General features: G+C 40.2%; 2 protein-coding genes and 1 long non-coding RNA gene across 4 annotated transcripts in view; 2 read left to right on the plus strand and 1 right to left on the minus strand.

The window, feature by feature from the left end:
- The window catches only part of btc (betacellulin, epidermal growth factor family member), a 6400-nt gene extending 4029 nt beyond the window's left edge, over window positions 1–2371 (plus strand). For both annotated transcript variants that reach the window (XM_032540461.1, XM_032540460.1), the window contains exon 4: window positions 1124–2371. In XM_032540461.1, the coding sequence (XP_032396352.1) occupies window positions 1124–1271 (148 nt within the window). In that variant the 3' untranslated portion in view covers window positions 1272–2371. The remainder of the gene's footprint in view (window positions 1–1123) is intronic.
- Window positions 284–17056, minus strand: part of LOC116704816 (uncharacterized) — a 20977-nt gene continuing 4204 nt past the window's right edge. The window contains exons 2-3 of the long non-coding RNA XR_004335779.1: window positions 5374–5377; window positions 284–466 (exon numbers count right to left, since the gene is read on the minus strand). This is a non-coding gene — a long non-coding RNA (uncharacterized LOC116704816). The remainder of the gene's footprint in view (window positions 467–5373; window positions 5378–17056) is intronic.
- Window positions 7358–8832, plus strand: rxfp3 (relaxin family peptide receptor 3). The gene has a single exon (XM_032540446.1). The coding sequence runs from the start codon at window positions 7421–7423 to the stop codon at window positions 8639–8641; it is 1221 nt and encodes a 406-aa protein (XP_032396337.1). The 5' UTR covers window positions 7358–7420; the 3' UTR covers window positions 8642–8832.

Consider the following 17056-nt stretch of genomic DNA (forward strand, 5'->3'; position numbering starts at 1 on the left):
TCACAGTAAGCCTTTTGTGCTTGTGGGATAGAAAAGAATTATAAAAAGTACTTAAAAGAAGTGTTCAGCATTTGGAGAAATGCATGTATTTGCACTCTCGTGCCTGTAAAAGATGTAGCTGGAGCCAGGAGACAGTTATCTTAGCTTAACATAAAGAGAACGGGGGGAAAACACCTTGCACTGTCTGAAGTTAATAAAATCCACCTATACCAGCACCTCTGAAAATTTTCAATTTGTGAATACTTCATTTCTATATTTTCATTGAAACGCTATCCTCAAATTTACTCAAACTTAAAAACATGAGACTCTCCATTGTTTTTTGTTCCCTTTGTTTCTGAGTAATCTGGTCTTGTCTCTCATGGCATGGTGAAAGGGTCTAATACTACATTACCCATAAGCATCAGCCAGTGTTGCCATGGAGAAGTCAGACTCAGAGGCACGAATCAGCACGGTAGCAAATTAAAAACTTGGTGTCATAGTTGTCAAATTCATAAATGACCCGGAATACAAAAGCAAATGGATATAAACGGCAGATTGTATAATGAGTTTTCTCAACACCTCCCCTGTCTTGTGTCTGTTTGTGTGTCTGTTTGTGTGTGTGGATGCCTATTTTTGCAAGTGTTGTTTTGTCTCCCTCCCTCCCGTTTTTCCGCTCTGTGTTTTTGCGGCCCTGGGACACGTTGCTATGTCCCAGTGTGTTGTTTTTAACTGTTTGTGAATGTCATGTTTTCTGAGTATAAAAAAAAAAAAATTGATCACAAAAAAAAGCACTCTGGTTTTTTCTATGAATTAAACAAACAAAAAGAAACAATGTGTTAAGTAGTGAGCTTTAGAGATGTTGGTAGGTGGATTTTCTGACCTTTAGACAGAGCCAGGTTAGCTATTGCCTGTGCTCTCAGTCTTTATGCTCCCTTCAGCTAACCGGCTGCTGGCTCTAGCTTCACATTTGGTAAACAGATATGAGAGTGGTATTAATCTTCATATCCAACTCTTACATTAAAGCAAATAAATGTATTTCCCAGTGTTGACATGTTCATTTGAAATGGAAGCATGATTTTTTAACTGGTTTTGCTACTACTGCTCGCATATGCATGTTATGATAACATATTTACATCTCTGTCAGTCGTAGGTGCAGATTGGGTTGGCAGAGGGAAAGACGGAGGGAAGAACCAAGGAACGAGACGGAGAAGCTGAGCATGATGGATACCAGCGGGACACATACAACCTTAACGGTAGATTCAACAGAGCTACCACACACCAACACTGTATGAGAAGTGTGTGCGACCACAAGTCTGAGAATTGTTTAGATATGAGGGATTTTTGTCCTTCATGTGACAGCTGCTGCCGTTAGTCTCACAGTGACAGCAGGGGGCCATGGGAGGTCCCTCTGTGCCGGACAGGCCTGAGGTCTGCTCCAAGGAGGGGGGACATTTCTGGATAAAAGCTGTGTTAGATTAAGCAGGGGAACAACAGTTTGCACCCTCTACTGAAAGGGCATCCTTGTCTGAAACTTTGATGAAGCTTCAGACCATAGAAGAAGAGAAACACAAGTTGGAGATGAGGGATCAGCTGGTTGTGTGTTGGCAAGAACACTTTTTTTCCCCAATGCTGTGGAGCAACAGACACTTGGCACAGTTGAGTGCACAGCGCTAAATCACTTGTTGCCATGTTGGAAAAAGCTTTGACACCAGCTGGCAGCCGCTGAAAACTGTTAATCATGGTATTGAACAACACAGGAGACACAGAAAAATGAGAAGAAAGGGACTGTGTAAAGATGCACTCCATTGTCTTGTACTCTAAAAACTCATTAAATGCATAGAAACATGCAATATTGTTAAGAGTATGAGCAGCTAAACAATACTGTTCCAGTGTGCTGTATCTTTGTGTCATGTTGTTTCTACTTTGTATGCGGGTAAACTATTGATCTGCATCACAAAATCAACAGTTATCATCATTTATTCGTCTTTTGACATGTCACTGTGTAAACTAACACACAGAATATTGTTACTTAGCAACATTAGTAATGCAAGAAGAGCCTTCCATATACCAAAATGCTGCAGTTCTGGACTACAGGGTTGGAGGAGGACAAGGAGAACTTGTGATGGAGGCTTTTTGGAACTATTTGGAGCCGAGCAGCCTCCGAGCTACAGAGACAGAACAGCCGAGCCTGTGTGTGGAAGCTCAACTGAGATGAAAGTGCTCCACTGTACTAGTCAGTTTCCTCTGGCAGCCTGTCACTGGGTTTTTTAAATGTGCATCTGTATGTGTATTACCTCTGCATCTAAATGTAGAATGAAGAGAATTAGGGCAGAGTCAGTGAAGCCTGTGCATACTGTCTACATGCCAACTACTAATAAATATGTCTACTGTATATTTGCTGTCCATTTAAATTATTTTAACGCAAACGAGTGTTTCAATAGAAGAGTTAAGTGGGGATTTTCAAGAAATTACTCATGCCATTACTCATCTGTAGACTGTTTTGATTTAATCCCCGACAAATAAGATCAGGGTCACAAAACCACTGCTGACTTGGTCAAACCTCTCCATTAACTACTGTTACCCTTGTTCCAGTTCCAATTTTAAACTTTAAATCAAATACATGCAACATTTACACTATTACTTGCACTATTGCAAAATACATACTCAGATTAAGTTACAATTACATGTCCCTTCATTTGATTATACTTTGGGTACAGTTTTATTGTGTTGTTGTGTTGCTAGGTGCATTGTTACAAGCTGGAGTCAGCAGTGTAGTGTGCATGAGCCAACAAATTCCAGTGTAAGGGTGTGAGCATGATACAGTATCGTCCTGGGTGACATAATGTGACTAAAAGAGATACTTTGCTGACTTAAATCCAGCTCTGTGTCATCTTTGTGTGGCATTGTTTATGTCACAGGAGGGAAGCCAAACACCATTCGTCTAAATTCACTGCCCACATTGCCACGACAGAGCTGGATGTAAATCAGCAAAATATCTTTTTAATCCTGTTAGCATAAGATAATTACCTTGTGTGGCAGTGTTTATGTCACAGGAGGGAAGCCAAACACCATTTGTCTGAATTCACTGCCCACACTGCCATGACAGAGCTGGATGTAATTCACAAAATATCTTTTTAATCCTGTTAGCATAAGATAATTACCTTGCATCTGACTTTGTCATTGGATCTAGCACTTGTTTCAAATGCCATTCTTTAAAAAGAACGTAATAGCAATGATGTCTGTCAGATCCAATATATGATCTTATTTAAAGGTATGAGATTGACTACTTCACAATGAAAAGTGGGTGAATAGGTGACAGGTGTGGACATTCACAGTATGTAAGGAAGATACAGTAATCTGAAGGAATACTTTGACATTTTGGGAGCTACGCTTTTTCTCTGTCTTGCTGAATGCCAATGAGATCAACATCCCTCCCTACTGATATGCTGGCTATAGCTTCATATTAATTGCACAGACATGACAGTGGTATTAATCTACTCAGCTAACATTCAACAAAAAAAAAAGAGAATACATTTATTTCCCAGAAAGTCAAACTTCCCTGTCAAGGGGCACATACCTGCTAGCTGTTGCTTTATTTTTCAGGGATTTCAGTGTCGGTTTTAAAATGATTTTTAATCCCTTTTGAAAATCTTTTTAAGAATAGCTTTGGGCACAGTCATCTCGATTTGAATTCTATAAAAAACAGACTTGGCTTCATGTGGTCTGCAATGTGTCAACCTTCATTTTTTTTACAGAGGCAGAGACCCGGCGTGTTCTTGGCTTCTGTTTATGAATTGCTTTGTTTTAAAATGCCTGCAAGACTTAGCTCATTTAAAAAATATATACAGGGGCAACAATGAGGATATGTATGAGGGGAATTGATTATCATGCACTGGAACCACTGAAAACACTGCCTGAAAACATTTTTCTCACAACTGCTACCACCAGTCTGCAGTTTTGTAATCTACGACATCTGCTCTCTGCCCTGTTTACAATGGAAGTGTCAGGATGTTTGACCTAATTTCAGTTGGCCTGTGTGCCAAGCTGTCTTCAAAAGAGTGACGGCGGAGGAATGCTGGAGTTTCTATATAAGGGGTGTGTCTGCAAGCCGATAAGAAAGACAGATACTAGCCAAACTGTAGTAGATGTTTGATTTGGTGCGGAGACGGAGTACAACTCTCTTTCATAAACTCGTAGTGTGATTTTGAAAGTCCTTAAATGACCCCAGGAGATGTGTAGTGGATATTAGATCTTGGCTGAAGTGTAGATGTGACTGCTTCATTCAATAGTTTTCACATTGACCGCTTGGAGCTCCATCTGTTCTCCCCTGGTATGTGTGCCAGCTGGCTCCAACAGCTGTGCTGTGTCTACCAAACAGTTTGACTAGAAGACACTGCTTGGGGTTGTCCAGGCTGTTATACATTTCTAAAATCTATACTCAGATTCAATAACTTAAGAATAGACTCACTTCATTTGATTAAGGGAGACAGTTTTGGGGGGAGAAAATATTATGTAAGGTTTGGAATAAGATTCTGGGAAGGGTGTTGGTTTATTGAGTTTGTTCCAGTTTGTTCCAGCAGGTGCTTGTCATGGTTTTGTCAAGTTTCTGTTTTAGTTGGTTCCATGTTTTCTGTTTGTTTTCATGGACTTCCTGTTTTATTTTGAAATCCACTTTTTGTCTTCATTCATTCATCTTCAGTTGGCTTCCCTGGTACCCAGTGCTTAACTACTCACCATTCCCACTCACTGTTGCCAGATTGTAGTTGTACTTATGTCACTCTCCCCAGCGTTTTTCCTCGTGTTTGTTTTCCCGGTGTTGTTGGACTTTTGCCTGTTTCCCAACGACAATTTCTGCCTTCTCCCTTTGTACCTTTGCCTGCATCGGTGTTATTGGGCTTTTGGCCTGTTTCCTGACAACCATTATTGCCTTCTCCGTTTGTACCTTTGCCTGCCTTGATCTTGGAAGGAAAAATCTACTCACCTGTGATTCCCTGTCTTAGTCGAGCATTTGAGTCCTACATTGTACCGTGACAGTGCCCACTTCTTCATAAAAATACATGTCTATGTTCCTTGATGGCACATTATAAAAGTAACTGTATTTGTCTTTTAATAGAAATGTATAATCCCGCAGAATACAGAACCCAATAAAAAGGGTGCTGTAGTGAATCAATGTGTGTGCAGTTTTTGTAGTTTGCATTAACAACACTGGAGGTCAGCAGAACACCTATCACAACTTCTAAAATACTGAACATGAACTGAAGACTAAATCAATGATGGAATGTAACAAAGTACAATTTGAAGGTACTTTTACTTGAATATGTCCAATTTATGATACTTTAATTTAAAGGGTAATTTTTTACTTTTTAAATTTGACAGATATCATTTTCTAATTACTTTGCTGATTAAAAGGTTATAGAAACCTAAAATGAGCATAATAATTCTGACACATTGTTACACAGTAAATCTAACTACCCAAAAAATATGTACAATAGTTTGAATTAGTTCCACCTGAACCAGGTAAGACATTACAATTCTGCTAATATGTTCATGTTTATTTAAATGCTTGCATAATGAGTTATTTTACTTTTGATACTTGAAGTGAATGTTACTGTGCATTTTTTCTAATTTGTTTTTTTAAAGATCTTTTTATTTTTGGGGGGGCTTAGCCCTTCATTAGATAGTGACAGTGGAAGGACAGGAAAGGTGGGAGAGGGCTGGAAGATGACATGCAGCAAAAGGCCGCAGGTCGGACTCAAATCCAGGCCGCTGCCAAGAACTCAGCCTACGTTCTTACTGCGTGAGCTAGAGGTCGCCCCATGTTACTGTACTTTTACTAAAATAATGTTTTGAATGCAGGACTTTTACTTTTACTAGGGTTTTTAACAGTGGTATTTTTTCCTTTTAAGTAAGTAAAGAAATATGTCTGCAGGGTTTAATATTTCACAAACAAACATTCTGATGCTCCCATGCCTGTACTATGATCGGACTTCTATTAGCACACTTGTATTAGTTTATTGTTATTAGCAGCCAGGAGTAGCAACGTTGTCATTATCAGATTCATGTGAACCAATTACATTTTAATCATAGAAATGTAAGCAGGCTAGGTGGGTAAATGCAGTGTGGATTCTGCAGCTATCATTCTCCCTCTCTAAATACATCCCCTTCTGACGTGAGCTGTCAAGATATCCTCCAAAACACGGATCAGGAAACCATGGCACGTTGTTGTAATTGGAAGAGATACCAGCTATAGCAGAGATTATTTTTCCTGTCACCTGTTTGATATCTGCAGATTTGTTGTATATACTGTATTTTCATTCATTTCATTTTGACTCCCACTAAGAGAAAGGAATCAGTGACCAAACACATCAGAAGGGATGAAGTTCATGTCAGGAGCATGATGAATATAGAAAAACCTCTGGAAAATGAACCTTCAAATGTTGAAGTGCCTCATCTCATGCATCAATTCAGATATTATTTTTGATCTATGGTTTTGATTTGAAGCCTCGTCTGTGCAGGCCACATTTATACTTAAAGAGGTTTAAACAACATGAACACCAGGAGCTGTTGGAAGCAAGCAGTTTTAAAGTTGAGAAAATCAATCAAAGCTTTCAGAGGCTTCATCAGGGGTTGAAATGGAACGTTTCAGACGGACCAAGTCAATCTTTAACCTTATTGAACATGCATTTCCCCTACTGTTGCATGTGCAAACAAATGTACAAAGCCCTTTGTGGCTCCAGAGGAAGCTGGGACTCTAGCCACTACCTTATCATATTTACACTTTCCATTTTTGTTTCAAAGCTTCTGTCATTAAGATCATGTAGCCTATGTAAATCCTTAAAGATTTGTATTTACATGTTCAAAATAAAACACAAACAAATAATTACTTATGCAGTATGAAGTGTACGTGTTGTGAGAGAGAGAGAGTGAGAGAGAGATTGTGTGTGGGGTTAGATAATAGACAATCAATCTCGATGTTAGAGAAATTTCCAATGCGTAAAGTACGGTTGTAATGTTTTGACGTTAAAGGGCGACTCAAGAAGGTTTGCACAAGAAATCAGATACAATTTACAATTTTTATACCCAACTCAAGAAGAAGTTTTCAACGCTTTGGTTTCTTGGTTACCAAATGGAATCTAATTAGAACCAAGGACAGCGCCAGATTGCCTGGACGCTAAATCAGGACGCGTTTTCAGTTGGAGAGCTGATAAGCCCAGAGAAAGATCTCAAAGCATCACTGCGACCTGATGGCAAGCTCTGTCGCCTATCAGGGATAAACAGCTACTTTTCAGTTATTTTTGTTTTTGTTTCGATTCACAGAAAACAGTGTGTGTACAGTATATGTTATATAAGTAAAATTCAAACTGGCGTGAGAAACCTGAAATCCAAGGATTTGGTTCTACATGTATGACTTTAGGAAACATCCTCAGGGATTAAAGTTAAAATGTCTGGAGACACTCACTACGAAGGTTCAGCAGGGATTGTCTCTTCTGCAAATTTCAACATGAGCGGCATTTTCAACACGACCAACCGCTCCGGGGGAGACTTCCACCTGTCAGACTTCAACAAAACAGATTATGTGGGAGACGGCGCCGCTATTGTGAGGATAATAATCTCTGTCATTTACTCGCTGGTTTGCGCGCTGGGTCTGGTTGGGAATTTACTGGTGCTGTACCTGATGAAGTCAAAACACGTGTGGAAAACGTCCTCCATTAACCTTTTCGTAACTAGTTTGGCGGTGACGGACTTGCAGTTCGTCCTTACTCTGCCGTTCTGGGCGGTGGAAAACGCGATGGACTTTACGTGGCTTTTCGGCAAAGCTATGTGCAAGATTGTGTCCTATGTGACGGCTATGAACATGTACGCCAGCGTGTTTTTCCTGACTGCTATGAGCGTGGCGAGGTACTGGTCGCTCGCCTCTGCGCTCAAGAGCAGGCGGCGGCGGCGGCCACACTGCTGTTCCGCGCGGTGCATCACCGTTTTCATCTGGTGTGCCGCTGTCTCGGCCGCTCTGCCGCACGCAGTTTTCTCCACAACGGTGACCGTTTCCAGTGAGGACTTGTGTCTTGTCAAATTCCCTGAAACTAACGGAACGGCGCAGTTTTGGCTGGGACTGTATCATTCTCAGAAAGTGCTGCTGGGTTTTGTGTTGCCGCTGGGCATCATCTCAGCCTGCTATCTGCTCCTTTTGCGCTCCATCACCTCCAAAAACATCAACACCTCGAGCGCCAAACGACGCGCCAAAGTCACCAAGTCGGTCACCATCGTGGTGTTATCCTTTTTCCTCTGCTGGCTACCCAACCAGGCCCTTACAGCCTGGGGAATTCTCATCAAACTCAACGTGGTTCATTTCAGTTATGCGTACTACACCACGCAGGTGTACGTCTTCCCCGTATCCGTGTGCCTGGCGCACTCCAACAGCTGCCTGAACCCCATCCTGTACTGCCTGATGAGGCGGGAGTTCAGGAAAGCACTAAAAAAACTCTTCCGGTGGAGGACTTCTCCGACAATAAGGCCGTTCCCAGCAGGCACCACAAAGCCGAGGATGGAGGAGCAAAGGCACCTGGTCCACGCCAGCGCGCCCGAGGAGCCCGCTGTGATCTTTTATCCTCCCGGGTCTGTTGTGTACAATGACGGGCGAGATCTGCCGCAAAATAGCACGTAGTGCCACACAGACACTTAAAACAATTGTTTAATTGTTTTTTATAGGCATTTATGTTAATAGCTCCATCTGGAAAGCTGTAAGTTCAAGTTGGCTCTGCATTATCGGTTACTGTTACCGGATCTGTTACTTGCGTTTGTGATTTTCTATTTTGCTACTCTTCAACAAAAAACGGCACACGCATTTCTCTTGTGCTATAAATAAAGAAGACATACTTTACACTGAATGTGCGAAGTCCGTCCAAAAATGTCACAGTGTGTATATTCCATTTTGCATCAACAACATAGGCCTAAGACACGCAGAAAGGAAGTCAGAGGAGTTATCTCGCATTCCCCTCACTTGTGTTTCATTTATTTAAAATGGTAACTAAGTCTGATAAACAAAACAAAAAGTCAGCATTAAATACTTATTCTAGTTTCACAATACCTGTACATAAGGTACCATTTAACACAGCTTAAGTTAAGTCAGAGATGGATGCCTGGTTAAGTTGACCCCCAACAGTCAGATATTACTGTTTGGAGCTGGAAATACAAGATGTACTTTTTTTTTTTGCTGAATACTTTGTACTGATAAGGTATTTTAACTCCCAGAGTTAATAGAAAGTACAGGATTAAATTAGGATCTGGATTTCTCTCCAATCCTCCTGCTGTATGTGATGTAATAGACTGGTGTGTGTGTGTGTGTGTGTGTGTCACTGATGGGAATCCAACCCCTTTATGACTGAGATAGAAACCATATTTATTTTTAATTAAGCAGGTAAAAGCAAAGGGACTTTATAGACATAGTGACAGGCTAATCTAGTGTAATAACAAATAAATGGCTGATTGCACCAATTATTGAATTGGTACACCAGATGTGGATGTTTAATCAGCCACAGTGCACAATCTCTCTCTCTCCCACACTCTCTCTCTTGCTCTCTCTCTTTTTCTCTCTCTCTCACACACACACACACACACACATACACACACACACACACACACACACACACACACACACACACACACACACACACACACACACACACAGACACACAAGTCACATAATCGTCTCGACAGAGGTTGCAGTTTAAGGTAAAGCTCCTGGCCAAATTTAGCCAAATAGTGTTTTATGGTTCCAACTCCAATATTCTATCACTTGGTGCTCGATAGAGTTATTTAAAGCAGAATGGCAAACAAGAACAAAACCCAACGCTGCAATACGGATGCCACTGCAGAGGCATTACTGGAGAAAAAAAAAAAAGCTACCTTGAACCATGTTTTTCTCAGACTCAGTCTCACATTCAACAGGTGGGGTTTGAAAATGATGAGAAGCTAACTGCTATCCATGCCCAGCTAGCATCTCTGACTGCAAGCCTTGGCTCTATCAGATCTGATGTGGACGATCTCAAAAGTATTGTGGAAAGACACTCAAGTAGGCTACTCTTGACAGCCAAGGCCACGCTTTTCAAGAGCTGGAGGTGAAGCTAGCAGACATGGAGGACAGAAACCGAAGGTGCAACATCCGCATCGTCGGGCTGAAAGAGGGGTTAGAAGGCTCTATCTCTTGCACCCCCTTGCCTTAGTGGTTAATTGGCAGATGTTTAGCTTGAGATTATGACAACCCACTGAAAGTACAGTGATAACCTAAAGAAGAACACCACTACTAATCGCACGTTGATTTTAAACCTCCTCCGCTGCACAACCAGCCAAAAGATCAGGATTAAAACAACTGCCTGATGAACATGGACTCTTGATTTGTCTTAATCTCTCATTGTGTCCTAGTTTTATTGCATTATCTGACATGATTACAGATACTGTGTTTTTGAATGATACATCTGTCTTGTTTAATATAGCCTACGCTGTTAGACCACCACTAGGTTAGGTTCTCCTTTCCGGTGTGCTTGATATTTTGTGCTTTCTGTTTCCTGTTTTAATTGACGAGAAATGTGTTTATTTTAAATGTAATCTAGTGTGGAACCAGTTGCTATCGCAACCAGGTAACTAAGGGCTTTTTGATGCCCTGTGTCCAATATCGATCACAGACCTACCTTGAGTATTAGCCTGTCGGTTATATCCCCCCACCCCCTTCTCTTGCTCCCCCTATTGTGTCACTATCTCGTCTGTTTTTGTTCTGTGTCTCACATGTTCGGTGTGTTGAGGGATGCATTACTGTCTGGATTTAACAAAGTGAAAGGCAGTAGAAAGTTCCTTTTCCACATCTACTTTCATTTAGAACACAGCTATTTTTACAATGGGTGATCTTACATTTTTAGTTTGGAACTGTGGTGGTCTGAATGCACCTCACACCTCAAACAGAATATTCTCCTCAAAGTTTTGTCCTCTTTATAGGCAGAACTATTATTGCTACACTACAATTTAGTTCTAGGAAAATTGCACTTGTGTCAGCTTAAGCGCCTAATGTTTTTGATGGCACTTGTTATGGTACGCTCACCAGTCAAATGCTGGAGTTAAAGGATTGTTCTTTTTTTGTTGGTGCGACCTTCAATACTGTGCGGGACCCAAATATTATTGGTCAAACGCAAAGGTCACTGGGTTTTAAGCTCAAGCCACAAATGCTTTGAAATCATGGGCCAGCAGCTTGGATCTTACAGATACTTGGCGTGCAGTTAATCACACCTGTAAGGATTATTCCTTTTTCTCAGGTAGACATAAATCTTTTTCCAGAGAAGATTTTTTTTATTGCATTCCCTCAATTATTTCAATTATTTCATTCAATGGATAAAGCGGTGTTACTTCCAATAGAATTTTCTGACCATAAAGGGGTCCTCTGCATCACCACCCTAGACCATCTGTCACAACGTGCTGTTAGATACTTCTTTATTGAAAAATGAATCCTACATCACTCAGTTTATAGCAGAATTCCAGATATTTTGCAGACATCAATGTTGGCTCTGTAGAAGACCTCAGGATATTGTGGGACACAATAAAAGGTTTTATTAGGAGCAAAAAAATGCATAACGCTAAATCACTTCAACTACAAAACCTTGAAGCTGAGTTCACCAAGTTAGACTCATTGTTGCCAAGACATTTTACTGAGCAAATAGCACAATCACTAGTCAAGAAATAAATAAAACAATAAACAATGCTGGGCTTAGTCATCTACTTGTCATGAGATTAAGGTCCAGTGACCATTTTGCAGATATTCCCACTATTAAATCTTCAGATTGTAATATTAGAACTGACCCAACTGGGCCCATTCCTTCTGGACATGATTAACTTCTCTATTGAAAAGGGCAAATTTGTAAAGGATGTTAGCACAGCCTTGATTCCCTACTCTTGAAATTGGATAAAGATCCTACAGAGGGCTCTTGCTATTGTCCTCTAATCTTAACTCTTTTTAAAAATCTTTGCAAAGCTCCTAGCCCAACGTTTGGAGTCCCATATGTCAAAATTAGTGAACTCTGACCAAACAGGATTCATAAAAACAAGACTGGCAGCAGATAATTTTAGACGCCTTCGCCACATTGTTGTTGCAGAAAAAGAAAGTAAGACCCCAATGTTACTTCTTTCTCTTGACACAATGAAAGCCTATGAGAGACTTGAGTGGTAATTCTTATGGTCAGTCTTAGAGGTGATGGGGTTTGGTAATGCTTACCCTGCTTACCTTAACCTCCTCCTCTTTGTTTCCAGTTTCTAGATCTTCTCGCCAAGGCTGCCCATTAAGTCCTTCACTATTTGTCCTCTCTCTAGAGCCACTGGCTCAAGCTATTTGCCAATCGATTATGGTGTCACCAACATGCATTTGTAATACACTACAAAGCATCACCTCTCATTATTTGCAGACGTTTTTTTTTTTTTTTTTTTTTTAGAAAACCCCTCTCAGTCTCTTCCCTACCTTCTATCCTTATGCTAGGAGTATGTACGCGTATCAGGCTTTGAAATTAACTGGTCAAAGTCTGCACTACTTCATTTAAATGATTCTGCTTGCAATTCAATCATCACTGCTAAAATCCCCATTGGTAAACAGTTTAAATATTTAGGCATTGAGGTTTTCCCTTGCTTAAACCAGATTGTTAAGCATAACTATTCTTTTGCCCCAAACAACATCTTGAAGTATATGGAAAAATGGATGGGTTTATTTAAGCCTGTATCTCTGTGGTTAAAAGGAATGTTTTAACCAGGATTAATTTTGTGAGCTCTAGGCTACTTCTTTCCCCTCCTTCTAGTTATTGCCATACAATACAATCATCTGTATCTAAATTCATCTAAAAAGGAAAATGGCCGTGACTTAAGATGTCTACTCTACAGAGGAGGAAAGAGGATGGTGGTCTCTCAGTTCCCAACTTTAAGCATTATTTTTGGTCCTTTGTGTAAAGGCCCCTCCTCATCTGATTTAGCCCAGATGTGTCTGTTTGCTGGCGTCCCTTAGAAAGTGCTATGACAGAGCCTTGGTCACTCCGTGACGTTCTTTTTGCCAATGTCTCTAACAAACAGTGTCAGCTACACTTTGGCCCCATTATCTCTCATCTTATCAATACTTCAAGATTGGCTGAAACATATTTCCATATAGCTTGTAACCGGCACAGATTTACTGATTGGTGGGAGGCATACAACAGCACCACAACTGGAACAGAGGGGGGTTCATGTCTATAAAACGAGGTTGGCTTGTTACCTTTTTCGGACTTACAAAACACATTCAATCTACCATGTTCCTCTTTTTTCTTTTACCTTCAATTAAGATCAGTACTCAAGGCATACGGTGTCCCCTAGCAGAGATCTTTGCCCATCCATCCTATCCGGAAGCTATTTACTATGCTGCCAAAAACCTGTGGCATGGTATTGAGGTTTTATCAGTTCTTGGTGATATCTGGCCACTTAAAAGCTCAAGGTGCATATCTTCACATTATCTGGGATTGCGCTCCTGTTGGTCAGTTCTGAAATAATATTGCATCCAAAATGTATGCCCTGATTAATGATACTGTACCTGTTACTGTCAATGTTTTGATTCTGAATGATCTGTCAGCCCTCCAGCTCTCTAAAACTCAAAAATTTGCTGTTTTTGTTGGACTTACAGCAGAAAAGAGAATGATTGCCACCCGTCTATTCGTAGATGAACGCTTTTCTTTTTGGATGTCATATACCTGGATGTGTGTGTGTGTGTGTGTGTGTGTTTGGTCCTCTTTTGTCTTATGCCGGTCTCCCTTTCAATGCCTCTTGTTTCTTTGTGTTTGTCTGTGTCTGTTTCTGTGAGTCTTCTTTGTTGGTTGCAGACATCATTCTTGTTGTTGTGTTTTTGTTGTGTCTCCCTCCTTCGTGTATTTCCTCTCTTTGTGTTGGTGTGGAAACATTTGGTTGAAGGGAGTGATTGTGGAGGAGGTGCACTGTGCCTTCTTCTGAATGTGGAGTTTACTTTTCTGTATATTGTCATCTGGACAAATGTTTAACACTTGCATAAATAATAAAAAAAAGATTTGTGTGAAGATTTGTGAAGTGTGTGTTCCTCCAGAGGCAGGCTAATCTCTCCACTGATCTCCCAGGGTGCTGGAGAAGAGGCTTTGATGTGTTTTGACTGTCTAGGAAACTAAACAACTAAATATTGTCTGTTTTCTTTGACATCTACAAAACAGATCTGAAAGTGCAGAATAATGATGATCACATCTAAAACCTGTGAGAAGTTGTCAAAAATACTTATGGTGGCTTCAAACGCAGCACCTGTCTTCTGTAAATGTTAGAAATATTATGTAAGTGGAAAAACAAGAGAAGCTTTGAAAACTGAGCCTCTTTTCCAAACCTAATGAGGAGAAAAGAAGACATGTGGAGATGTATTAAAATACTCTGGTTTGAGTGACAACATGTTTTGGATATGTTTGTCCCTGTCGACATAGTTTGATAAGCTAGGTACAATTTCTTTTAAAAATGCATGCCCTCTATCGCCCTCATTGAAAAATCTAAAATCTATGAATATGCATATTCATGTAAAATATAATATTTTTCATTAATAGAAATTATTTTTATTTTTCATTTTTAGTGTTGGAAGTACTCAGGTCCTTTACCTAAATTAAAGCAGTAAAGGCAGTGTATAAATACTGTGTTACAAGTTCAAGTTCTGCTTCCAAAATATTACTTCAAGTATTGATTTTCAAGTAAAGGATCCACATACTTCTTCCACTACTATGAGGTATTAATCTAGTCATCTCTTGGCAAGGCCACAAATAATGGTTATATTAAATAGCACTGGAATTGTAGCCCGTACGATTCCATGTACAGGCTATTTATCGGAAATGTCCAACTATCTATCTATAAATTACAGGAACATCTGTCTGTGTGTCTGTTATTCAAACAACTCTCGCACCGTTAGTCCGATGGATTTCAAAACTTGACAGGTGTCTCGCTACGGGCACAAGTAAGTGCAGTGTTGAGTTTGAAGTTATGTTAAAAATGCTAAATATATGTATATGTATATATATATATATATATATATATATATATATATATATATATAAACATATATCGGTAAAAGAAGCACACATTTTGCCACTGTAACCACTGGCCACACCCCCTCTCACATGTTAGGTTTAATAAAAGTTAAAACCAATGATTATGTTCCCTGACTAGCCTTAATTAGCATTCAACTGCCTCACATTATTAACCCAAGCTTCTAAAAGAATTGATTAGGTCATATCTGACATTTAACATACAGGAGGAGGCTCATTGCCCCCACACAGCAAACAGCAGAGTGTTGCTGTGTTAATTAGGTCATGTCTGGCATTTAACAAATAGAAAGAAAACGTTTGTCCCACAGCAGGAATCAAACAAATGATTCAGGCTTAAAACCTTCCCCTGCTGTGCTGAGACTTGATTTGAACACATTACAGCTTTTGATTTGTGTCTGGGAGAAACCCAAATGTGCTTGCTTGAGGTGTGACTTTCGCATCTGAGGCCATGAAGAAAGCCAGTGAAATAGACCCAACACATCACCATGCCAACAACGGACCAGTGGAAATAGAATCGCCCTAGTTGTCTTTGTCACATCATTTTCATTATCCTGTTTCGTTAAACCTTTTGTAAATTCTTCAGTGGACTCTAGCCTTTCTCCTTCCTCATCAATCCAAAGAACACGTTAACATTCTCGTTAATATTTCTCAACACACACTACACACTGAGTGAGCACAGGCAGGACCAGAGACAGGTGGGTCGAAGAAAACAGCAGAGCTTTGGCACTACACAGTATGTCAAATGTCATAGTAAAGTATGCAGTTAAAACGCCATTAGTTTGATATAATTAACAATATATTCCTTCTCACTCAGACTCACCCTCTATGCTCACCCTGGGTCTGATTGTTCAAATATGCTGCTAACTTATTACACTACTAACATTACCGTCGGAAAAATACCCCTGCAAATCGAATCCATATTTCAACGTTAACCGTCAAGCCATTGTTAAATATCATCTTTAGAAAACACCCTTATCATTATGGTAATAGCAATGGTTGCTATATTCGAGGTATTACGGTGTTAAATTTACGTAAGATATTAAGTTTTTCTTAATTTCTTTTTTTTTAAACCTGCGTGTATACCATGTATGCCAGTTGCCAACTCTGCCAACACGGTGGACACACGGTTTTTGGGTGCTTGCTGTGGGAATGACGGCTTCTAGAGCAAAGGAGCATAGACGGTTGTCTGTTGGCCGTGAGCTTCAGGCAGTTGGCAACAGCTGGACTGTGAATGCCTGTTCAGGAGTTAGAAAATGACGGATCAGGAAGTGAGGTTGGGGAGATGGACGTTGGACGCGGGAATGTGGTAGAGTGGAAAGTAGTTAAAAAGAAACGCAAAAATAGGGATGGAGACAAATCTGATGATGACGGCGATAAGGGAGCAACTACGGTGAAAAAGAGTGAAGATGAGTTCAAGGTATTTATCAAACTGTTGCAACAGGGGGCTACTTTTGAAAAGTGGAGTCCAATCCTACCGACCAAAAATCTACATAAAGATATTGGGGAGGTAATGTGTGCTAAAAAATTTAGAAATGGTGCTTTATTGGTAATGTGTAGAAATGTTGAACGACAACAGAAAACAGTTAAGGTAAATAAACTAAATGGACAGAGGGTGAAGTGTTCAATGGCGTATGACAAGAAGATTGTTTCCTCTAAGGGAAGGGATTCCTCTAAGTGAGTCAGTGGATTCAGTGAAAGAAGGAATAACCCATGTTAAAATCAGGACAAGATGGAATGGAAGTATACATGACAGTCTTTCAGTTTTGTTAACTTTTGAGGAAGAGAAACTCCCAGGAAGAGTCTTAATTGGCTGTATGAGTTACGATGTCAGGGTCTACATTCCTCCACCACTGGGGTGTTTTAAATGCGGCTGCTGTGTGCAAGGGCAAACAGAGATGTAGCAAATGTAGTGATGAAACACGACTCTGGAAAGTGTGAAGAGGGGGATAAACCAAAATGTTGTAATTGTGGAGGAGAACATAGCG

The sequence above is a fragment of the Etheostoma spectabile genome, chromosome 16, assembly GCF_008692095.1.
Source record: "Etheostoma spectabile isolate EspeVRDwgs_2016 chromosome 16, UIUC_Espe_1.0, whole genome shotgun sequence".
NCBI classification, from domain to species: Eukaryota; Metazoa; Chordata; class Actinopteri; order Perciformes; family Percidae; genus Etheostoma; species Etheostoma spectabile.

Excerpts from the sequence above, each read along its gene's own strand:
- rxfp3 (XM_032540446.1), top strand. The coding sequence starts at position 7,421 with ATGTCTGGAGACACTCACTACGAAGGTTCAGCAGGGATTGTCTCTTCT.